Source organism: Gopherus flavomarginatus, chromosome 9 (genome assembly GCF_025201925.1).
Source record: "Gopherus flavomarginatus isolate rGopFla2 chromosome 9, rGopFla2.mat.asm, whole genome shotgun sequence".
Classification (NCBI taxonomy): domain Eukaryota; kingdom Metazoa; phylum Chordata; order Testudines; family Testudinidae; genus Gopherus; species Gopherus flavomarginatus.
The window spans coordinates 77,665,308-77,689,923 of NC_066625.1; the positions used below are offsets into that span (position 1 = coordinate 77,665,308).

Here is a 24,616-nt window from a genome sequence, read left to right on the forward strand (position 1 = left end):
TCTTCTGAGGAGCATCTGACACACTGGGGGAAGGAGAAGGAGACTACACAGCATAAGGAGCAGAATCAGAGGTTGAATTAGAGGTTCTAACCCTCAGCAGGGCTGCTTGGCTGTAGAGAAACAGTGGACCAGGGCCTTTCAGTAGGCAGGACTATTGACCTATCTGATTTTGTCTGCCTGCAATCCCTTTCATGTGGCAGGTTGTCAGAGCACTGCCACCTCACAGAAGACTTCTCTGCACTGCAGCTTCTTCAGACCTGAGCCAAGCCCTTTGCTCTGGACTAGCTTTGCAGTTTGAGAGGAACATGATTTGAAAGGTACCACCTTCCCCATTGTCAGAGTTCCCAAATGCACCACTCACTTCATGCATCAGTTGCTAATGAAACCCCACATGACAACTTCCCAGGACAAGGTACTTCCCCCAAAGCAGTGCATGAAATCATTATCTCCCTCTGCAATTCTATATTTTGTTCCTGTCACCTCATCTCAAAATTCAGCAGGAAAAGAAGGTACAGAGATAGGCAGCAAAAATGCTCAGAGGCTTGAATCAGGGCATAAGCCAACAAACCAAAAGGAATGCGTAGGAAAAAAACTGCCCTTCCTCCAGGCTACTTAATGAAACCAGTCATTGTTGGAATTCTACCACTGGCTGCTGTTAGAAACTGGATATCTGATTAGGCAGACTGCTGGTCTGCTCCAATATAGTCAATTCCACATGGCAAGGTACGAAGGGTGGTACCCTAGAGCATGAATCAGTCTGGAATTCAGAGTTTTGTAAGGAAATTTAGAATTTCCATGACCACCAGACACCTTCTAAGAGGTGTGGGGAGAGGAAAGAAAGTAATATTCTGGAACAGAATCGAGACATCTGTGGATCTGATACTTATCTTGAAGACTGTCTGAAGTGTTCCAGCTCACAGATTTTAACATTCACATTAAGGAGACACAGGATTCTGCCCTACTTCAAAGCACATGGCTTCACTCTCCACATCTCATTATTTAATGGTGGATTTCCAAAGAGCTCTTATCAGACTATGGATATCATCTTGAGCAAGATGCAACCCCTTTCAGAAAAGCTCTTAGCTTTACAGCATTTCATGGGGGACGTTATTGCTGCTGGGTCTCCCAACACAAAGGAAAACCAACTCAGGTGAGATGAACCCATTAATAAAGAGCAACTTTTACATATACAGCTACCACACAAAGACCTGAACTCAGAGAGTCCTTTATTATTTTTTTTAAGTAAAGAAATTCAATTGAATCAAAGATAACAAAGTTACATTGTTTTGCAATGACCTCAATTGATATCACACGGAATAAAGAACAAAAAAAATTCACACACAAGAAAAAAAATAATCAAGGACACATCGTATAACTTTTTAAAAGGTAAACCTCAGCAGATATAGAAAAATTGCATTGCTAGTTGCAAATCTTCTCCCCAGGAGCTGGCAGCTCCTGAGAATGTGACTCAGAACCTGGCAGCTGGGGGGGGGGCAGGTCTCAGTATACAAACGCAACCTTTTCCGGGCAGCATTTAAAGTTAAAAGGATCAGGAATGTGGAAGTGATGATTCTGGGGAATCCAATCAGAAGCAGAATTTCCCATAATTTTTTTTTAATTTCGGTTAAACAGCAAGAGTTCAAAGACATCAAGAAAGTTACACTCAACCCACTCCACTAAGGCAGCTGCACTGGCAGAAATCAGAGTGCACAGGTACAGATCTGGCTTCCTGAAGGGAATACCCCCTTCTGCTTGGTGAGATCTGGGAGAAAGGGATAGGGCTTTTCTTGAAAAATTGTGCTTTCTTAATGGAGAACACAGGTTTATAGTGAACCAACATCTGGGGCTAGAGACAAAATTGCTGAACAGTTGTTTTGGGAGAACATCACTTGGACTGAATAGTCATTTTTGAACTAAATCTGGCCTATCAGCCATATTTCTTAGGACTCCCAGTTGGCAGCTGCCACCAGTTTTAGCACTCTGGTAAAACATGCTTCTACTGGTCACTTTGATATGATGTGCTGCCTCCTCTATTTGTAGCTATGTTCTCTGCATGACAAGACAACCACTGCAAAAGCTTGCCAGTCACATAAAAGTAACAGCCATATATACCCCTACTTCTACAGGCAACTATGGGACTCAGAGACCTGGATGCTCCCCAAGAGGGTTAGAACTAACCAGGCTGCCTGAAGTTAGCAGTGAGAAGGGAAAACAAGCCTACGCTCAGAGGAAGCAGAGTGGGACTCTTCTTGAAGGAGCCATTAGATCTGTTTGGAAAAGGTTGTCTCCTCTTACAGCCCCAGTGCGGTAAATGCTGCCCTTTAATGCAGCGATTGTGCCCTTGGATTTAACCAGCAAACAAATTTTAAAAAGGATACAAGTGTTCAAATGAACTACAGTACAGTTCCTGATAACACAACCGTTCCAACCCAACCCAGATGATTAACAACAGATAATGTGATCTCAGCTCTGGTGCCACCACGCCTCAGCCCCCTCAGCCAAAAGCAGCAGAGTTAGAAAAAACAAGTCCAGATGGAGACAGAGTGGACACAGCAACAGGAGTATGTCTTGCAGAAGAGGGGGCATGGATGCCAGCATCACTACAAAGCACCCCTTCGCAGGCTGTTTGGTGTACCCTAACCTCTGTTCTGAGTAGCCTTTTAAAAACAGAGTACTTATACCAAGAGCAATTTGCTTTCTGCCTAAAATCTGGACCCCTGCAGTAAACATTGCTATTCTGAGTCACTGTGGCTACTGCACGCCACCCAAACACACAGAACTGCCCACGAAAGGACACATGGTGTCTGACTCAAGATAGAAGCAATGCACATATACAGCCTTCTGATTGGCTAGTGTCATCATTGTCCATACACCACCCACTAACACAAGGCTGGGTCCCTTTCTAAGCTTCTTGTAAAGGAGTTTTACAACCACCAATAAACCCCAGATAGGCATAACATTTCCAGGAGGTTCCTTGCATTGCTCCCCAGTGATCAGTGTCACTACATTCGGCAATAAACCCCCCAAATGCCATTCCTGATGTATCGGCTAAGGAGACAGCAAATCTTCTGCTGTATACTACAGGGCCAACAAGCTAGTGGACTGAGGGAGCTAGCTCATTAGAACCTGGGATCTTTTGGATTTTAGAAAGGAAATGTTAATGTTTTAGTCAATAGCTGTGAGTCAGCCCCTACCTCTATAGGCAGGAGAAGTCAGTTGTAAAATAATCTACTGCTTATTTAGTTATAATTTTAAGCCTTAAAACATACACTATACCTAGTTTTAGGCTGTCCAAACCCAAGGTCCTTTCCTAGCTCAGTACACACCTGTCACTCAGTGACATTTCACCCATAGCCAGGTTGCTTTTAGCTTTGACTCCAAAGAAGGAAAGTTGACTGTTTACTTTCTGCATGAGAACAGAGTGACAAGCAGCAGAACTGCAGCTATGTTGAGAAGGAAGTGGGAGGAATGAAGGGCAAGGCACTAGGTGTCTGGACGGTTGTCCTCTACGAAGCTTGACAGAATTAGGATGGATGAAAAAAAAGTAGCTGGCTAAAGTCAAGTTCTGAGACACATCAGTCCTCTATGTTTTAACTAAACACTCTCAATCCAAAACAAATACTTCTCGATAAACAAGAATCAGTGTCAAGAAGTGCTGAGGAGAAGACTGCGGAGAGTTTCAGGTGCCTTCACAATGCAACTGCAACAGGTTCAGACTCATCTGGAAACCCTGTCAAATGCTTCAAAAGGAGAACATTAGAAGCCGACTATTAAAGATTCTGGGAGGTCTGATGAAAAGAAAAGTTCATCATGCTCTAGTCTCAGAGCAGGTCCCAGCTGCTCACCTGCAAAGTTCAAATCTCTGCAGACACCCTGGCAGCAGTGGAAGGAAGATTGGACCAGTCTAAGCGTTCAGGGAGAATTGGTTGCAACCTGACTAGGAGAGACCCTTTCTGGTGGTTTGTTTCTAAGTGCCAATGATATCCAATGACAGGGTGCATAAATTTATGGTACTAAGTGCTAGTTAACTGAGGCCTAGTGAATTTTATTCCATTCTACCTCCCTTCCTCAATCTGAAACCATCAATATGGAAAATCCACTTGTTAGCTCCCATCTCACACAGCAGATCTAAAGAGAAGAGCTGCACTGTTCCATTTGCATTATATGGCTATTTCAGGACGTATTCAGAGGCTTACACTTTGGATGCTTGCTATGACTAGCGTGGTTGTTTTGGAAGGTGCTTGTTGTGGAAGAGAAAAAGTCTCTATAGGCCTGGAATGAACACTCATGACTTTCACCTCCAAAGGTAAGAGCTCAAACCTGACCTAAGTCATATGCTACTATGAGGATGATCTCAACATGGTCCCTGGCATGCATATGCCCACATCACATACCACTGCTAGCATAGTGCATGGGGGACAGCAAATTAGGATCGATGTACAATGACAGACCCTCTTTCGGCAGTGTGCACTGTCTCCTCCAGCTATAGGGTTTAATACAGAAGTTCCCTCTCCAGAGGCCTTAACACAGAATTATGCAGTGCAGCAGATTTTTCGCTAGAAGGAAGGCAGAAGAAATGATCTACAAGATACGGCTTCCAGTCAGACTGGGAAGCTCTTAAAATTTTACACCACTGGTCCGTGGCCCATGCATTCAAAGCCACAGCAAGTCACACTGGTGAGAGTTTTTATTTAACATTTCTAGCTACAAAAATCTTGTTGGGGTGAGCTTAAGTCTCAAAACTCAAATGAGACCCTTAAAGTCCACAGTAAAAGCCTTAAGCAACTCCTTCCCTTTCTCCCAAAACTAGACTAGCTAACTTCCACACCTCCTAGCATTTATCATACTCCAGACACAAGCACAACTACTTCAAGTGCTTTAGAGAATACAGACAGCTCACCTGAAGGTGCAAGAACTCTTGTGGCAAGAGTGCCAAGACTTAGGTCCACCTCCTCCCCACCCCCCCCCAAGTGACTGCTCCAGAATGTCTGGGGTGCTAAGTGCTCCTGAAGTCTCAGACTGCGTATGGGCAGATAGAGAGGCAGTGGGAAAATAAGTGCTATGGAAATCTCTATAGGCAGCAGTACAGGGAAAAGTTCTTGCCTGGTGCTACCTCTGAAGAGGAACGGATGCTGATCATGAACATTTTCCTTAAGTCTTAGAGATCTTTCACAGTACCATCCAATCTAACCCTGGGAGGGGCTTTACTTTCTACAGAAATGTGGTGACCCTCTTTTGGAATCACTGCAGGTAGGATGAGCTCACAAAGGAAGAGGGGGTGGCAGAGTTCAGCTGCCAACAATGGTGAAAAAAAAGAACTGGAAATTTCCCAGTGAAATCTGCTTCCTTTGGGTTTCTCCAACAGCAGAATCCCTGCCTGTCTGCCTAGTTTGACTGGACAAGCAGCAACTCCCACCAGTTTGGGAATTCTCCCAGGTGCTCTTCTCATTGGGGGAGGAGTTATGTTTAGTACTCAGCAAGAACAGAAGTCACTGACTGACTGGTTACCTGCCACAATAAGATCAGTTAGTTACACTACACTATATCCCTGTGTTTGAACAAATGAAGACACCATCATTCTTCCTCACGCCCTAGGGAACAGGAGACCAAAATGCCATCATCTTACTAAAAGCCTTTCCAAGTCAAAGCCTCCCTCACTGAATCCAAGGAGGCAGAGCTCCCCTTCAGGCAGGTTCTGCAACACTTACGTGTATGGTAATGGAATCCCTGAGCTCAGCAGCTAAAGAGCCGCCAAAGACATTGAACACCCAAAACAAGCCTCTCCAGAGCAACAATCCCTTTGCTTTCTGTTAGAAAATGGTTGCAAGTCACCACAGGAGAAGAAAGCCTTCAGCACTTACTTTTAGAGAACTGACATTCTGCAAACAAGGGTCACACAACTCATGTACAGAAACGTTGGAAGAGTTAAAAACTGGGCTTAGTTTAGCACTGCTGAAAAGCCAGGGCTCAGCTACATTGGAAAGGGGTAGAGTTCATAATTATTTTATTAGAGAAAACAGTTGAGGCTCTTTTTGTTTAAAAAGCAACTATTTGGGAAACAGCAAAAACATTTCTTGCTTCAAATACATCAACATGTCACCTGGGTTTTGCCTGCTCTTTGAAGACTCAACAGTTTGATGGGTGCTAAGGACAATTTTTGTTCCCCTGGGAGTGACGACGTTTCCTTCTTGCAGCTAAGCTGGGTTTGGAGGAATGAATGCACATAGTGTAATGTAATGGGAAGGGCAGTCCCTTACTGTGGGAAGGGCAGTCCGGACTCTTGGATAGCCGGTGACTTACGAACAGCAATTGCAGAGCTGGCTATAGAGTTTAAGCACTTCTGAAGTTCAAACCCATTGTAGATAAAGAGCCACATCCTCATACATTTACATCATGTATCTATGCCTATGTGTATAAATAAGAGCGAATTACATTCAACTTGGGAGTGGGAGATACTCTAAGTTATGTCCTATGAATTATTTATACCAACAGCTACTTCAGTGAGAACAGAGCCAAAGTCGGAATGCCCTGTATGATTGTTCTGGTGATTTGTGGATGAGTTATGGACAAGAGGATGAGCACAAAGACAGACACAAACACCAACCAACGTCCTTTAAGCCAGCCACAAGCATGGCCAAATCTTGCAATGGCTTTGCTTGGTCATTTCTTCTGCTTCTACAACAGCAGAACCTGAATTTTCTCTCTAAACAAGACAATGCACAGATTACCACAGTTTGTTAAAACAGGCCAAGGCAACTGGCCTAAGGCAAACGGAAGGAGTTTGTTTCCTGATATGATAATGCACCTTTGCTACAGTAGTTAATTATTGCTTTATTAAACAAAAATCTCTCCAATCCACTGAAGTTCAGAGATCGTGTGGCCAAGGAAGCTTACACCACTAGTGTTACAGGACTGAAATTCAGCAGGGTGTTTTACCCTTAAGCTTCAACTAAAGTGCCTAAAAACCAGGGCTAGAGCAATAAAGTGCTAATTGGTGTGGGACGTGTGACAGGAACAGAGATGAAGTAAATGAATGATGAAAGGAGTTACAAGGACATAGTAATGAGATGATGATATTGAAGGAACTGAAAGTAAAGCAAAGTTTGACCACAAAGTTCCATTGTCTCAACAGACTGTTTCTATTTTTATATTAAGGTCCTTGATTGTCATGGGGGAGCTTTTCTTCTAGGGTGTTTATCTTAAAAGAGCCCTCTGGGCAACAGTACAGTATCAGCCCCTAGATGAGGGAGGAATGCAAGCAACTTTCAAATTGCCACACTTCACTTTGTGCATTAACTGAATTGATCTGGGTGGAAGTTGATATCCTGGGTGGGGAAAAGACTTCACGAGCCAGAAGGGCTCTAATGCCTAGCTGGACATAGAGAGCCTTACCAGATCCTAATAACTGTGGAGGCAGTTAGTCATACAGAGATAAACATTTAAGCTACACAGGGTTAGAGACATTCAGTTCCCGTAAACTCCTAGGCAAGTCATGTGGCTGAAAAAAAAAACCGTTCATTGCTTGGAAAGTTCAGGGGAGAGATTTTGGAACATTCTACCCTGGCAAATACAAGGAGAGAGAAGCAGCAAGAACGGATATTGACATGTCTGTCCGTATCTGTCTCCCTAGACACTCCTTAAGAAAGGGTGTATTCATTCTCTGTGAAATACTCTCACACAAATTGGATATACCCCATAGACTGATAATCAGTGGTTCCAATGCATTTACCAGAACCCATTTCAAAAAGGCCTGGGTTAAAACACAAAAATACAGTGACAAAATAAAACTCTTTACACTAAAAAAAGGCAAGTACCACAAGAAGGCTATCTGTTTTGTCTTGGTGTGAGAGCGTTTACATAGTAGGAAATCCAACAGAATGACCAACGTGAAACTCATCTATACACAGAGGCCCAGCAGAGAAGAAATGCAGGAGCAGCAGAATGCACCACACTTGAGATAGCTGAAGCTCTGACAAGTTGCTCAGTGTTTTCTAACCCAGCTGAATCCTGGTATGGGCACTGCCAGAGAAAGCAAGAGGCCCTTGTCAGATGGTGCAAGGCTGAAACTCTACTTGTCACTTCAGGGTTTCACTCTTTCTGCAAGCCACATCCCAGTGGCTTACAGACTGAACTGCTGGTTTCTATGGATTGACACAGGGTTCTCCCAGTGTTAGGAGAGAGATGACCAGACAGGGGGAACTGAACTCCTAGCACAATTCATCCACAGCTAAACAAGTTCTGCAACTCCGTGAAGAGTCTTGACCAGTGGAAGAATAACCTGATGGTCAGCAGCACTGGGACTTCTACTTTCTAAGTAGGCCATCACATTAGTATGAGAATCCCGCAGCAAGCCCTAACCAGTAACTCAAAGCAGCAAGTCAGTACTTCAAATGCAGCAGTGCACTGTAAACCCATAAGAAAACACAAATATGCTCAAAACCAGTTACTGCCCTCTGTTGTAGCTCCATTTTAGAAGGAAACATTGTGGCCAACCCCCAGTCCCAGGATGTCACAAAGACGATGGAAACCTGAAACAGCAGGTGAGGGAATTCAGAGTTCCAGAAGAGGGAAATATAGTGAAGCAAATCGGAGAGTGTCTTTGGGGCAGTTACTCCTGGCCGGACGCTGCTTGCTCTGTATCTGAGCACTGAGACTTATTCCTCTCCCACTGGCAGATGGCATTGGTGTACTGCACCACAAGCTTATCCATCCAAGTGAGGGGTTCAGGAAAAAGTACAGCCCCCTCAAAAAAGCCCAGGTGGCCTCCGTGGAGTGGTAGCACAAACATGACGTTCTCCTGTTTTTCTGCAATGTTAAAAGAGAAAGAGCATGAGATTTCAGAAGCCAACTGCAGAAGCTAAACAGCAGAGCTCTGCATCATCCCAAACAATGGTACCCACCATGATGTGCTAGGGTGCATCTGTACTCCATCTGGGTAGTGAAGGCTTTGCAAGCACACACTCATGCTTCACAGCAGAGGAATGCAAGCTTTTTGCTGACAAAGGCCACAACGGATTTGAATTACCTGAACGTATTACAGAAGCCCTCCCATTTCATATAGCTGGGAAGCTCATGGAGACAAGTACCAGCCTGCAGTGCTCTCAATACCAGCAAACTGCTTCAGCTGAGATAAAGCACTACAGCCTGGAACTGATGTGCAGCCCATAAAGCCGAGCAGTCCCAGCCCGCAATGCTCCATTTTGACTCAGGCATGTTGCAGGCTGGTACCTAAAGGCTCCACGGGCTGCACAATTCCATATGAAAAGGGCTACAGGCCACACTGCAGAACTCTGGCTGCACTTTAGCCAGCCACTGCTTTATGGCATAATTAATTCAGGGCATCACTTATGACTAGGTTTTCTTCTTAATAGCTTTTGGTGCTGGAACAAAAAGCCCTGCTGTTCTCCTACGGGCCAAGTGCTCTGTTCAGCTGTGAGACATGAACCAGCTCTTTCTTTTTCATTCCAAGGCTCTGAAGGGTCATTTGCCTTCCTCATGGCCAGGGAATAGCAAATAGAACTCTTGGGATTTCTCACTTCCAGTCTCATTGGGACCCCAGCAACAGGTGGAGGAAGATCGCACAGCCACAAAGCATGACAATAACTCACTTTTGCTCTACTACACTTGCTGCCGCAGGTGACCATTAATTTTAGCCCTGAACAGTTAGACACCATCATAGTAACCATCAGCAAAGCCTTTTGGGGTTTGCCCGGTTGCTTTACTGATTCTGTGTGGGGAGCCAAGACGCGAGGAAGCAGTTCACCGCAGAGCAGAGACTATTTAATCTAAAGCTAAACCATTTCCAATTTTGCTTCCCGACATTAACACCAGTGAGGTAGCAAGAACGTGCATTTCTTGGAAAAACAATCTGATCGTTCCCTTGGGCTACACAGCCAGCTGAACAGTGTTTAGTTGGATTCTAACAAAATAAAATTTGGAATCTCCTCAGTGAATGGTGGTTTAAAAAGCAGTTTATTGCACAGCACACGTCCACCAGATTATGGTAGTCTGCAGCCAGACCTTGCGATACATGGTCATTCACAATGTGATGAAGGGAGAATCCAAAAGCAATAGTTTTGGCAATGCATTCGACTCACCTGACAGAGCTCTTGGGATCGATAACAGACTGTCATGTACCAGAGGGTCATCAGCAGCATTAACCAGCATGAGGGGAACATAGATCTGCACCATGAAAGAAGGAAAAGGAAAGAAATGGAGAACCAGTGTTATAGATTCCTGGTTTGAACTCAATTCTCTTACCAACAAAAGGCATCTACTCACAACCCGCCTATGAATCCACAACTGAGTGCCACATCTTGTGATGGACCTACACCTGCAGCAACAATCAGGAACGTAACAACACACACAATTGAAACCATGCCGGGTGGACTGTCACTGCTGGGCTGCTCTGCAGCATTTGGTATGGTTCACCTGAACTGCCTGAAGGGCAAGCTGGGTACGACAGGGCAATCACCAGCAACACCTTACCAACAGGGCAGTTCCAGACAGCAACACTGGATCGTTTCTTTATGACTGGTACTCGGGATGCACATGGTATTCCCCACACATCTGGTGTGGCCAATATTTGAGAGCATTTGCATTCTGCTTTTGGAAGGGAGAATCTAAGCTATCACTGCTAGGCAGACAGTCATCAAATGTACGTTTGTCTCTGGCTTCTGAAGGGGACATGCAGCACCCAAAGGGAATGCACTGCTGAAACCCGAGATGGGACAATTACAAACTGGCAGAGACAGAATAATAGTAAAACTTCAGTTGTGCATGTTGGTTTGGGCACAAGATATGAAGAATGTCATTTCTCTAGGCACCCTGCAGTCGTTGATGAGAGATGCTTAAGCAGGCCAGAGTGGCATGCAGCCCAAGCATGGTCTTTGATTAGAGGTTGCCGTCAGAGGATCAGATGTCAGCCATGATCATGATAGGATTCTGCCATCATAAAATCATAAAAAAATATTGCCAAACTGAGTGTCTTCCTGACACTCTTTCCTGGTAACTATCACCCTGCCTTTGGGACTACAATGTGCTCTTTGTATAAGGCTACTGAAAGAACCTCACCCAGTGCCTGAAGCTGGAGTAATTGAGTAGTTGCCAAGGGCTGGCTGAGGGGATTCAGCCTCTTACTCCACACATTCAGTGCAACAGGAGAGACTTACTTTTGGATATTTAAAGCCCTTTGGTAGCCTATTCACCTTTATCTTTTGATCCAGCAGGTCTTAAGAGGAATAACTAGTACATTTCCCAGCTTGGCTTCTGCAGCCCTGGGTCTCTGCAATGTCTGATCATCTGACTGGAGAGGCAGTGTCTGAGCCTCTTTCCAAAGTGGAATGATTCATTTTAAACGTTTCCGGAATTGCACAGGTCAGAGTGATACTAGTTTGACATCTTTAGAAGGGCTTAACTCTAGGTTTGGCTTTGTGCTCAGAACACCATGCTGCTACCACCAATACAGAAATCTATGCTTAGGGGCTCATAATTTGGCTTCATGTAATATAACCCAGGTGAACTGAATTTGGGGTAAAACAGACGCCTCTTGGTTTCCAAGACAGCCTTTGGTTTGAAGGGAGTGTCACTCAAGTCCCAGATGAAGATCAGGGCCAGGATTCTCAAAGAAGCTTAAAGGAGTTGGGCATTTAACTCACTGAATGTCAATGGGATTTTGGTGCTGAACTCTCATTAGGTTCCTCAGAACTCCCAGCCCTGACACACTGTACACCTGGTGGAGTAATGAGATATGACATCTAGGTACCAGTGATGCAGAAACCAATGAACATTCCTCTTCATTCCCAAGAGCAAAATGAAAGCATAACCACCCCTCCACTGTGATACCTTACCCTTGGTAAGTAATGCAGACAACTCTCCTTTTCATAATATTCTTTCAAGGAATTGTAGCCATGGAACTTCCTGAGGAAAAAACAATACAAAGAACGGTAAGGCAAGAACACTGACTCTCAGTATTGACCAACTGCCATTTTTGATCTAGTCCACTTCACTGGCAGAAGCCACAAGCTGCCCAGTGTGAGCTCCTTCCAGTGGTTTAATAGAGACCATCTGTTCAGTCCCATCTCAGTGTAAAATCTCAACGGCAACACAGCACAACAGATAAAATGCTGCGTTCTCTTCTGCCAACGAGTTCTTCACAAGAGCATAACCATCATGGGGAGGCAGCACAGAATCTGCCAACTTAGCGTGCAGTTCCCCAAAGCATCGAGAGAGCAGAGCAAGTGCAGCACAGTAGCAAGCCGGAGGCAGGACAGATGGCAAATTAAACACTATTAAGTTGTGTCTTTTGAGCATGACATGGATGAGGAAGCCTAGCCACACCTGGGGTCTTTAAAAACATCCTTCCTGGTTATCAGCAATCTTGTGGAGGTCTAATTAAGGTTGGTTACATTAACAACTCCCTTTTGGTAGACATACTCAAAATGCCTTGCTGGATCTCATCTTCAGCTACTTATGAACCCTTAAAATACAGCTGCTGAAAGGCCCATCCGAGGAGCTGAAACTCACAGCAGTTATAAAAGCCTTCTAAAGGAAGTAAATACTAATTTTTCTGCTGGAGTCCAATCCAGTCCCACTACTTCCTTCCCACTTCATAAAACTCACAGCTAAGCTGCAGCCCCCAACCAGGCAGACCTGCTCCTTCCCTGACGAATTCCAGAAAGACTACACGGTAGCAGGACCTCCGTGATCTCACTTCCTGCTGGGCACATAGGGCAGGAATCTCCTTTCCTGGGGAGCAGCTTACAAAGCCCAGGTCACTTGCAGTCCCTTAGCAGCTCTGCTGGCTTTACCACCTGTCATCTTTGGGTGGTTATTTTGTGACTATAGTGTTCGGGGTGGATGCCATTGCCTGGTCTTAGGGGAGACTCCGGAGAAGGAGGATACAACACCATTGGAAAATAGACTGAATTAGTGCTAGAATACTTAAAAAGCAAGGGTTAAACTTGAGAGGCAGGAAAAGGCTGGTATTTAATATTAAGCAATAAAACCCAAGAGCTGAAGTCTCCTCTATTAATGCAGCAAGGTTTAAAATAAGCGAACCATAAGGTTTGCTAAAATGAGAGCAAGCAGGTGTTAAAGGTAGGAGGTATATGTGTGTTTTAAATACACAATCAAAGGTAAGGCAAGGGTTAAATATAAGTTGGTAGGAGCCAGCATGGGCCTGCCACTTCCCCAACCACTTTATGTCCCAGGCCCAAGCCCCCCGTTTTTCATCCTTCTAGACTTTTAGGCAGGGACTGTCTTCCCCGGGGGGTTGTAATGCACTCAGAAAAACGGGACTCTGACCCTGACTGCAGCTTTGGATGCTTGATTCTTACAAAAGAAAGTAGTAGAGAGCTTGTCAAAAGCTGGATCAGAAGTTGGCAAAGACTGTGGAGGTTAGTCAACATTTTGACAAAGTTGCTGATGTCACAAATTTCAGGAGCTTTCTACCCACCTACCAGCAAGTAAGCAATAGCACAACATCAGTGAGAATTTGAAATATGGGCTACAGAGGATGCCTGTCATACCTCATGATGGTGTCATCGATCTGCATGAGGGATGTTGCTGTGTAAAGTCTGCTCAGGTCTGAGTCAACCAGGGCTTGGGGCTGCTTAACGCTATCTCCAAACAGGACTTGCCTGAAACACACAACAGCAGAAAATACAGTAATCACACAAAAGCAGCTTGGGCCTGTCCTGCTCAGACAACCCAGAGAAGCTTTCATCTGCCATTGCTGATACAAACAAATGAGGACTATATCCCCCACCCAAGAGGATTTACTTATGAATGAGCCTGGCTTGTTAGTTTTGGACTGACTGCACATGGAGGTAAGTTGAGAACTTAACGGCCTTCTCCGGAACAAAGATGCTTTTCTGCTACACTGAAGAACTGCATTTGAGAGACATGTAACAAGAGGACTTTTCAAAGCATATCCAGAGACCAGGGGTGTTTGGAGCAAAGGCTTTTTCAGTTAAAGGCAGAATTCTTTGGCTTATGACCAAAGACATGGGTGGCTCTGGTAACAGTGCTAGAGATCATGGGTGTAGCATCTCCTTCCCCATCTGGTGCTATTGCCTCACCAGTGTGGAGACAATGTTAGTTCATACAGAGAAAGTAATTTGGGACATTACCTTAACAGAAAGCTATTCACTGAGGACACTGTCCTAGTCAGAGATTACACCCAAGATAGGACGTGTTATTTCACAAGAGCAAAACTCTACCCTGACAAGTAGGAAACATACAGATCGCAGAACAAAAAGACTGCAAGCTGTGGATAGTAGAAGGCTTGCAAGATTTCTATCCCCTTTAAGAGGCAGCTGTAGGGTGGAGATGAAGTTTGTTTTGGGGACCTGCCCTAGAGCATAAGAGATCCAATATGGAAGCAAAATATTTTGATAACTCAACAAAACCTCCTTTAAGCTTGCAACAGGTTTCTCCTGGTTACGATGCTGAGTACCCGTTTAATGGGGAAATTACAGCCCTTCATATATTTTGAGTTTTGTCAAGTTGTCAAAATATTTGGCCATCTGGAGTGAATTATGTGGCTCCCCACACACTGTACACACAGATAAGAGTTTCCTTCCCTCCAGAAAGATTCTCCACACTGCAAGAAACAAGACAATTTCATTTACAAGATTTCAACTCTGCCAATTGGAATGGGCATGAATAAGTTAACTATTTTAATTTTCTCTCACCTCCCAAGTGTCTCTGGGCATCTTAAATAAGCCAAGGAGAAACCTACATACGAAGGCAACATGTCCCAATCAGTATCCAAAGCTGTTTTGGCGGTGGTAGTGGGCAAGGGGGGAAATGAACATGAATTTGAGTGGACGACCAATAAGAGTTAGTCATTCAATCTGACCTATTGCTCACCCACAGTAAAGGCATGGGAGTAAGGAGAGCACAGGTATCAGCAATACATGGGAGTATTCCTTCTAGCTGTGCATTTTTAGGTTTTGTAACTCAGGCTATTGTGTTTGATAGAGAAACACTCCTATGCCATGAATTCTCAGCTCATATCAAGAGCAATCCTACCTCTCCGCTCAAATATGTGGCAGAGCACAATAGAGAGGTGCTCCCTCACCTCCTGGAGCATAAGGTCTCTGGCTGAAAGGGAAACACATGCAAAATATACTGCTGATGTCTGGCTGCCAAGGTATATAGCAGGGAAGGAAGGCTGCTGGCAAATACAGACCAACACTGCACTTCTCATCTTGCATTTACTCAGTCAATGAGCTTCCTTGGAAGGCAGAAATAAGCAGCTAGGCTCAGGCTGTATGAAAAGGACCCCCACACACACTATATGGGAGCCTATGACAGGCAGGACATAAAGAATGAATGACATGCTGGGGCAAGCTTCCCTTCCCCTTTTGTTCACCAAAATCCTCCCATTCTCGGAAGCTGAAACTTATTCACAGATTTCTAGGTATGGATTCCCTCTAATTTAAATTTTACCCTTTGGATGATCCCCTCTGGAACTGCACATTAATTCGGCGCTGCTATTGCAGCTGAAGCTGGCTGACCCATGTAAATATTCAAAGCAGACGCCCTACTACCATACCTGTGAGAGAGGATGATTTTCTTCATGTTGTCTGCCATGAGGAAGTTATAAAACCTCCGACACTGATCCCACTGCATGAAGGTTTCCTGTGCCCTAAACACAAGCACAAGTCAACAAATCAAAGCAGGTAACAACTGCAAATGTCTGCTTGGAACAGAGCAATAAACCACAGTCTCCAGGCCACTATAACAAGGTGTTATGTAAACAGGCTGCAGGTTTTCCCACCAATGCCTTAATCTCCGACGGAAGAATTTGGTAAATGTCAGAAAAGATGTCTACATAGTCTCATTAGGCATCAGCTAATCACCACTATACCATCACTGAAGTGTCCTGCATCTCAGGGCAGCTTTAGACATTGATGGGAAGAGGTTTAAAGGGACACTCAACTTACATCATACTTGGCATTTAGCCTACCTGTAACAACCATGACATATGAAGAGTATGCAGGGATACTCAAGAGATTGAATATGTTTCACTATTTTGTTAGGTACAGCATTTCACAGTACTTTATGCACCGTTAAGTTTGGCTGTTTCCTCTGTAGGTCAGTTTTCCTTGTTTGTGCAGCTCTTCTGTGCTGCAACAAGGTTGTGAAGTGTCTAAAACAGGAACTTCACCTCCAAAACGCACAAAAAATGGTTGGAGGACAAAGGGATAAATGAAGGACCTGAAACGGCTACATTCTGAACTGGTGTCCCTGTAATTGTCCTGACTGGTCAGAACTCCATTTCACAGCTTACTAAATTAACACATTGCCAGTCTCACAGAATTATTCACATCAGCCAAATTATGTGAGCTCTTCCAGAGCCAAATGTTTCCCTTTGCTATGCAAAGGTCATGAGCAGGTTATTTCTATAACTGTGAACCCTGTTACAGGGTAATGAAGAAATATACAGTCCCTCTTATTTACTGAGCAATCCAAGAACCCTTGGGGTGAGAGACTACTTCAGGAGTTTAATCATTAATACCATGGGAACTAACAGATCAGAGAGATTTATCAGGACTTCCCAAGTTCAAGCCAAAAGCTGTAAGATCCCTAGCAGAGCATGAGTTAATGAATAAGCTACATTTGTTCACAGCACAATACGCACCAGGGCTTAATGCAAGAATGGGATTTAGCCTCAAGACTTCCTTATCTCCATGTCTAGCCAGGATATATCTGCCATACACTTGTGGAAAAAAAGACTCCATTTCATAGGAAAGCTCTTTGCAGGCAACTGAATCTTTAATGTCATTTAAATCCAGGTTAATTGTTAGAGCTATCACACTTCTCCATAGCTGCTGCTTTGGACAGCAGGCCTTATGCTATAAAGAGCCTGAGAAGAGTGCAAAATGAAACCATTTCCTGTATTTAATGATCTGTGCAGGTTTCATGGGCACGGGAACCTATGCCACAGCCTACAGCTAACACTGAATGTCACATTCCACATGGTTGAGAAGCAAAGCCATGTTGTGGAGAGCAAACTCAACAGCAGAACCAAGCCTACACAGATACTAGAGATTTCACAATAGAAGAGCATGTCACCTTTTAGCCTTTGGGGTTGAATTCCCCCATGTGAATTAACTGAAGAAAATAAGGCCTTTATCTATTTCCCTCTCTGCAGCCTCTTCTCACTGTCAGTACTCTGGAGAGCCTGCCCTGCAGCACCCAACAACTCAACAGCTTTCCCAACGGATCCAAACTCTCTTTTACCTTGTCTTTCCTCAGTCTCTCTCCTATCAACTGCCAACTGCCTTAGAATTTATCTTAGAGACAGTACAACAAAGGAAAAGGATCTCCATCTAGACGAGGGATGGGCAAATTTTTTGGCTCGAGGGCCACATCTGGGTATGGAAATTATATGGGGGGGCCATGAATGCTCACAAAACTGGGGGTTGGGGTGCAGGAGGGGGTGAGGACTTGGGCTGCGGTAGGTAGGTGGGCTGGGGCCGGAGGTTGGGTGCAAGAGTGTGGGGGGGGCACTCTGGCTGGAGGTGCAGGCTCTGGGGTGGGAATAAGGGGTTGGGGATGCAGGAGGGTGCTACAGGCTGGGACTGAGAGGTATGGAGTGCAGGAGAGGGATCAGGGCTGGGGCAGGGGAGGCAGTCGGGGTGCAGGCTCTGGGTGGCACTTACCTCAAGTAGCTCCGGGAAGGGAAGCAGTGGCATATCCCTTCTCTGTCTCCTATGTGGAGGCACAGCCAGGTGGCTCTGCGCACTGTCCCGTTTGCAGGTACCATCCCTGTAGCTCTCATTGGCTGTGGTTCCTGGCCAGTGGGAGCTGTGGGGGCAGCGCTTGGGGCAGGGGCAGCATGCAAAATCCCCTGGCTGCCCCTACATGTAGGAGCCAGAGGGGGGACATGCCGCTGCTTCCAGGAGCCGTGCGGAGCCACGTCATGCACTGAGCAAGCCCCCAACCCCACTCCCTGGCTGGAGCACCAGAGCGGGCAAGCCCTGGATCCTGCTCCCTGGCAGAAGCTCTAGAGATGGATTAAAATGTCTGAAGGGCTGTATGCAGCCCCCAGGCGGTAGTTTGCCCACCCCTGATCTAGACTGACCAGCCATCCATACCATGTGTACTCAGGGCTTACATACAGACTTGATGTAAGAGGCCAACTAGGAGTAATGCTTAGCAGTTAAATCTGGAGGAGCTTTGCACTCTCCCATTCCACACACCGAAATGGTCTACATGGAGGTGTGTCCCAATACAAACACACACCTTACCTTCCTTCTAAGGGAGCTTTCTTAATAGCCCTCTTTCAAATTAGCTATTTGGCTAATGAGCAGTTAAAAACAGCAAGGGAGGTTAGGCAGGGAGACTTATTTGAAAAGCCTCTTGCCAAAAGAACAGTAATGCACAGCAGAAGTTCTGTGAATGGAGATTTGCTATAACAAGCTCGGCCAGCAGAGGGAGTCACGAGCTCAACAAGCAGCTAGTTTTCTGCACTGCAGGGGGCACTCAAGGAAACAGATGTTACTTCACACTGAGACAAGTGGGAGTCCAATATCATGCTAACAGGTCCTGTCCTAGACTGCCAATCTGCCAGAGCTTCAGGGGATATTACTAACGCCAGCACACAGGGAAAAAAGCTACTCTGAGAAGGAGTTTTGGCTACAAGCATGGAAATTTAGCATACATTTTAACAGACAAAAAAAGGAAGGACCAGAGCCCAATATAGCACTTGCAAGCCCTGTATACAGCCAGCCTCCACAGCTATGCTGCTGCAGCCACAGTAGACCAACAGAGCACTGATCTTCCAGTCTCGAACCCACACAACACTCCAGACATGTCCCTAGCACACTGAAATCCTTTCTGACTAGGGAAGCGGGTAAACATTTTCACTGTCATAGGACTCAAACTAGCTATGACCTGAAGTCTTAGGAGGATACGAACTGGCCATTTGTTTAAATTGCTGTATTCCAGCTTCAGATGATGTTTTAATACTGTTAAAAAGCTTCTGCAGCCCATGGTTAAAAACAGGGGTTTAACTGCATTTGCATTCTTCCCTAGACTTGGCTGAATATTAAGGTGACTATTTTCTAACCAAAACCAGCATTATTATGCATGCAGTCAGAGCATCTAAAAGTGCTCTATAGTGTTTAGAATTCAGCCATCAAATCCCTTAGTTTCAGGTATTTGCAGGGAACCCAAAGTATCTAGGTTCCTTGGCCAGGCTGAAGTTATCTTTGCTATGCTGATCCTTTAGTGTAGGGAACAGTCATTTTTGCAGCAGCAAGACCACTGTTGCTTATCCTCCTTCCTCTGAAATGGAGACAGAGTCAGTAATTACTCATCTTACTGTGTGGCAATATAAATCTTTTCAGCTTCCGGAGAACACTGCATTACTAGAGGAGTTCTGTACTAGAAGGCCGTGGTAACTGGCAGAGAGAGGCAGGTTCTGGCAGTGTTTGCGGGGCCAGGACTCACATGATTTTAGTGTTCTCTCCAGTGGAGTGCCTCTGACTAGCAGAAGTGACTCTTCCCCAGTGCTTCCTTCCCAATTATGAGACAAACACTGAAATGGTCACGGAGATGCCATTTTAGCCCATAACTTTGTGCTGCCATTCACCATCACCCACTCAGTCTAAATTTGGGCGTGTAGTACATTACTATTAACACCAGGTGGAGCTCTTAAAGCTTCCATTTGGAAGACCACATCTTGTTTTGCCACTCTGACTAAATCACAGATTAAATCCAGAAGGGACCATTATGAATCCCAAGATACTTGCTGCTCGTACTGGTTAGGCTAGTCAGAAATGTTCTTGCTTGTGAACCTGGAGTCTCCTTAATAAACAACTATACAGCCCAAGCTGTCTGGCTAATGGGTCACTCCAGGAGAGACTGGAAGGAGGGGAGATCAAGTCTCTCTTTACAGAAGGTAAAGGCAGCATTTAGTGAGTCCAGAGAGTATCACTCGTAGAGGTCAGGGTGATGCATGCTGGCAGAGCAGGGAGCAGCTTGTATCCCAGCTGCCAGCACTATACTTCCACAGGAACCTGTGTGGACTTACCTTAGCGCGCTGTAACCTTGGCAAACACTGACGCAGCACAGCACTCTCTCTTGGTTGGCCTGGGTCTCTCCTAGGTATTTGCACACAATGTTTCCACCCAGGCTGAAGCCCACCACAACCAGCTGGGTCTGAGGGAAGGTCTTCTTGATGTAGTTAACCATGGCTCCAAATTCCCAGGTGCAACCTGTGAGAAAGGCCAAGTTCAACGTAATGTTTTAATCTTAGTGTTAGACCCCTCCTCTCCAGCTTTTAAGCAGCTATAGCATCTATACTGGAAGTCTGGGTGCCTTCCAGCACTGGCTTCAGAAGAGAAGGTCTCTAGAGGGTAGAGGAATCCTGGTTACCTCAAGCTCAGTTATGCTGCTGGTCAGAGACTTCACTACTTCTAAAGAAGTAACATGCATGAGTGTACCAGAGAACAGCTGGATGTAGCATGCTTGCAATACACACGCTGGGGAACATACAATACTTCAGCATGTCAGGAACACTACCGTATGAGGGTGCAACGGTCCACCTAGACTCATGCACAAAGTGCAGGGCATGGAGGCCAACATGTCACTGTAGGAGTTTTCCCATAGACAGAAACAGTCCTAGATGCTACCCATGATGTAGGGGAATAGACTAACCCTTCAGCACAAAGGATCCCAAGGTCACTGTCTTTGGAGTAGGGTATCTTGCTATACCCAGCATTTCAGAAATAGCAAGACTGAATTCATTTTGTGTTTGACAAGATCTGAATGAAGGAACGGGAATAATAGGGTCATCTCCTTTCCTTCCACTGAAGATAGAGACATCACTTAGAAGATGGAAGTTACAAGCTGGGTCACATAACAAAAAGTCTTATGGGACTATGACCAGTAACTCTGGAGTTATACCTAATGGAGCAAATAGATTGACTTGCTTGTTCAATCTCCCAGTAAGATGGGATACACAAAATAGAGCTTTGATAAGATGTGTCTTGCATCTATTTCCCCCAAAATATATTAGTTTTCCTGAACTCAAGTGTTCACTATTGAGATTTTGCTCTCACCTGATGTCTAAGCAGAAGGGTAAGTGTATTTGTCTAGAAGATGGAGCTCTCTTCTGACTCAAGCCTTAAGGTTTACAACATACACACGAGCACTTACTACAGAAAGTTCTCACACTCATAGGCTTTACAGTCAGAAGGGACCATCTTGATCATCTAGGACAGGGGACGGCAACCTTTGGCACATGGCTCGTCAGGGTAAGCACCCTGGCAGGCCGAGCCAGTTTGTTTACCTGCCGCATCTGCAGGTTTGGCCGATCGCAGCTCCCACTAGGCCAATGGGGGCAGTGCGAAGTTGCACGGGCTGAGAGTTGTGCTGGCCACTGCTTCCTGCCACCCCCATTGGCCTGGGATGGGGAACCACGGCCAGTGGGAGCCGCAATCGGCTGAACCTGCGGACGTGGCTGGTAAACAAACTGACTCGGCCCGCCAGGGTGCTTACCCTGGCGAGCCGCGTGCCAAAGGTTGCTGACTCCTGATCTAGGCTGACCTTCTGCACATCACAGGCCACAGAGCCTGACCTACCCACTCCTATAATAAGCTCATAAAATCTGGCTGAGTTACTGAAGTCTTCAAATCTTGATTTAGAGATTTCAAGTGACAGAGATCCACCATTTACAGTAGAACCTCAGAGTTATGAACACTTTGGAAATGGAGGTTGTTCATAACTCTGAACAAAACGTTATGGCTGTTCTTTCAAAAGTTTACAACTGAACATTGACTTAATACAGCTTTGAAACTTTACTATGCAGAAGAAAAATGCTGCTTTTCCTTTTTTTAGTAGTTTACATTTAACGAAGTACTATACTTTTTTTTTTTTTGGTCTCTGCCATTGCCTGATTGAGTACTGCCAGTTCCAAATGAGGTGTGTGGTTGACTGGTTGGTTCGTAACTCTGAGGTTCTACTGTATTCTAATTCAAACAAGCAACTGACCCATGCCACACACTGCAGAGGAAAGAAAAAAAAAAAGGGGGAAAAAAAAAAACAACACCTCAGGGTCTCTGCCAATTTGATCCTGGAGGCAAATTCCTTCCTAACTCAAATATGGTGACCAGTTAGATCCTGAGCTCATGGGCAAGACCCACCGGATATACACCTCGGAAAGAATTCTCTGTAGTAACTGAGGAGTTCTCCCCCTCCAGTGTCCCATCTCTGGCCGTGGGAGATATTTGCTAATAATATTTGTGGATGGGCCATATGTCTTGTCCTATCCTACAGATCCAGGAATATTACTTCCCCGTTTGCTAGTTGAACGGAAGAGCTTTCAGTTTTCAGGAACAGTATCCTTTAATGATTTGCACTGCCACCAGTGCCTACATTCCCCTTTGATTCAGGTAGGAGAGTGCATGCACAGAGTAGCATTCGTGCTCAAGTTCACATATGCTGCTCTCCAGGAAGAATGACCTATTTGCTGCAGTCTGGACTGACAGTGACATCATCCTCAGCAGCTGGAGGAATCTTCAATACTGGATTAAAGAGTCTTTCAAATGCCACATTTTGATCATTAACCATCTGCCCTCCTCTTCCCTCCTCATCCCCCACAGTCATGCCCAAATTCAAACTTAATTTAATTATTTCCAGATAGGGAGGGAGAGGCTGACTTCAACAAATCTCAGACAACTTGTGTTCTAATCCCGGTGTATATATTCTGCATCTGAGACACGGTCCTTTATTTAAGGTGAAGGCTGATCTCATGATTAATGCATAGGATTGGGAGTAAGGAAACCTGTGATTTTATTCTGGGCTCTGCTACTCACCTGCTGTGACCTCAACTGTTGACAAATTTATGCTGGATAGCATATATGTGTATAAAAATCATTATTAATATGTTATCTGCACCAAATATATTAGTATGCATTAAGAACAATAATATAGCAGTTATACAGCCTAAACTGGCCTATATCTTTACTATAATCCTGTTCACTTATGCTAAGTATCCCATAACACCTTGCATTAGCCAAAGTAAGCTTTGGCTTAAGTAGATAGCAAAGATGTCGGGATCAGGACATAGGAGTATTTTACCATAGTAAGAGGTAGGGAGTTATTCTCATAGGTCAGTACTGGAATACCCCAAAAGAAGAAGACAGAATAGAGGTTGGTCGTAACTCTGAAAAGTTCATAACTCTGAACAAAACTTTATGGTCATTCTATCAAAAGTTTACAACTGAACATTGACTTAATACAGCTTTGAAACTTTACTGGGATTAAGAAAAATGCTGCTTTCCCTTTTTTTTTTTTTAAATAGTAGTTTACACTTAAAACAGAGAACTGTACTGAATTTGCTTTTTATTTTTATGGTCTCTGCTGTTGCCTGATTGTGTACTTCGAGTTCCAAATGAGGTGTGTGGTTGACTGGTCAGTTCATAACGTTGAGGTTCTACTGTGTATGACTGTTCTACCCTGGTACAAACCTAGAAGGTACCTTCATGGACCAGCACCTGAAATTCTAGTATCTAAAACAAAGATACATAAAGGAACAAAACAATAAGCCAAGGAACTGGGACAAACTGATGGGCTGAATTTTAGTGACTTGTAAGGAAATATGAAACTTGTAAAATCATCCTATAAATACTACCAGCTGAAATGCATAACTTTGGGAGCATACCTTCTGCATAAGGTGAATGTGGCATGAGACAGCTTCCTAGAGACCATTTTCCAGACTATACAGGCAAGTCTCACCTTACGCGGGGGTTCCGGTCCACAGTTAGCGGCATAAAGTGAAAACCGCGTATAGTGAAACACTCATTAAGTTGAATGGCGGGTGGAATCGCCCGCACAACAGATGCAGTATTTATATTGCTATTTTTCTTTTTTTGCCCATTTTTGCCGACTGTGCAAAGCTGAATTTGCGTATGTTAAATGAGCCTAAGATGCGACTTGCCTGTATTATTATTGGCTTCTAGCAATGCATTGACTGACATTGGTTATTTGGTCTCTTGCATATATTTCATAACAAACCCAAGTGCCGTCAAACAATTGACTATACTATTTATCAGCATTAAGCGAGTCACTGCATCTCTACCACAGTTGCCCTATTTGGGAAATACCGCCTTTTCTTTCGCAAGCATTTTGAAAGGTGTGGCTGAAGAGTGTTAAATATTGCTATGGGTGCCCTGTACATGGGGTGATCTCATGACAAGGACCTATGGAATGCAGAATCTGTTATGGGTGCCCTGTACATGGGGTGATCTCATGACAAGTACCTATGGAATGCAGAATCTGTTACAGCCTGCCTTCCTGATGCAGTTACAACAGTCACTTTTGGGTACCCGCAGTGTTGTTGTAGCTGTGTTGGTCCCAGGGTATTAAAGAGACAAGGTAGGTGAGGTAATATCTTTCGCTGGACCAACTGCTGTTGGTGAGAGAGACAAGCTTTCGAAGTTACACAGAACTCTTCTTCAGGTCACTTCTGGGTATATTTAGATAGAAGTGAGCTGGGCACTCTTATCTGTGTTGTGCTTCCTGCCTTTGGTACAGTAAAGAGATGCCTAGATCTGTAGCTAGAATGGTAGTGGGAAACCAGCACTTGGGCACTTTG

At 44.7% G+C, this 24,616-nt stretch overlaps 1 protein-coding gene across 4 annotated transcripts in view; it reads right to left on the reverse strand.

Annotated features, from left to right (window-relative positions):
• Positions 1 to 1,209: 1,209 nt before the first annotated feature.
• ABHD2 (abhydrolase domain containing 2, acylglycerol lipase) overlaps positions 1,210 to 24,616 on the reverse strand; it is a 66,546-nt gene continuing 43,139 nt past the window's right edge. For all 4 annotated transcript variants that reach the window (XM_050968838.1, XM_050968839.1, XM_050968840.1 and 1 more), the window contains 6 exons: positions 20,051 to 20,234; positions 15,563 to 15,655; positions 13,530 to 13,640; positions 11,850 to 11,919; positions 10,098 to 10,182; positions 1,210 to 8,805 (listed from right to left, as the gene is read on the reverse strand). In XM_050968838.1, coding sequence (XP_050824795.1) covers positions 8,609 to 8,805; positions 10,098 to 10,182; positions 11,850 to 11,919; positions 13,530 to 13,640; positions 15,563 to 15,655; positions 20,051 to 20,234 — 740 coding nt within the window. In that variant the 3' untranslated portion in view covers positions 1,210 to 8,608. The remainder of the gene's footprint in view (positions 8,806 to 10,097; positions 10,183 to 11,849; positions 11,920 to 13,529; positions 13,641 to 15,562; positions 15,656 to 20,050; positions 20,235 to 24,616) is intronic.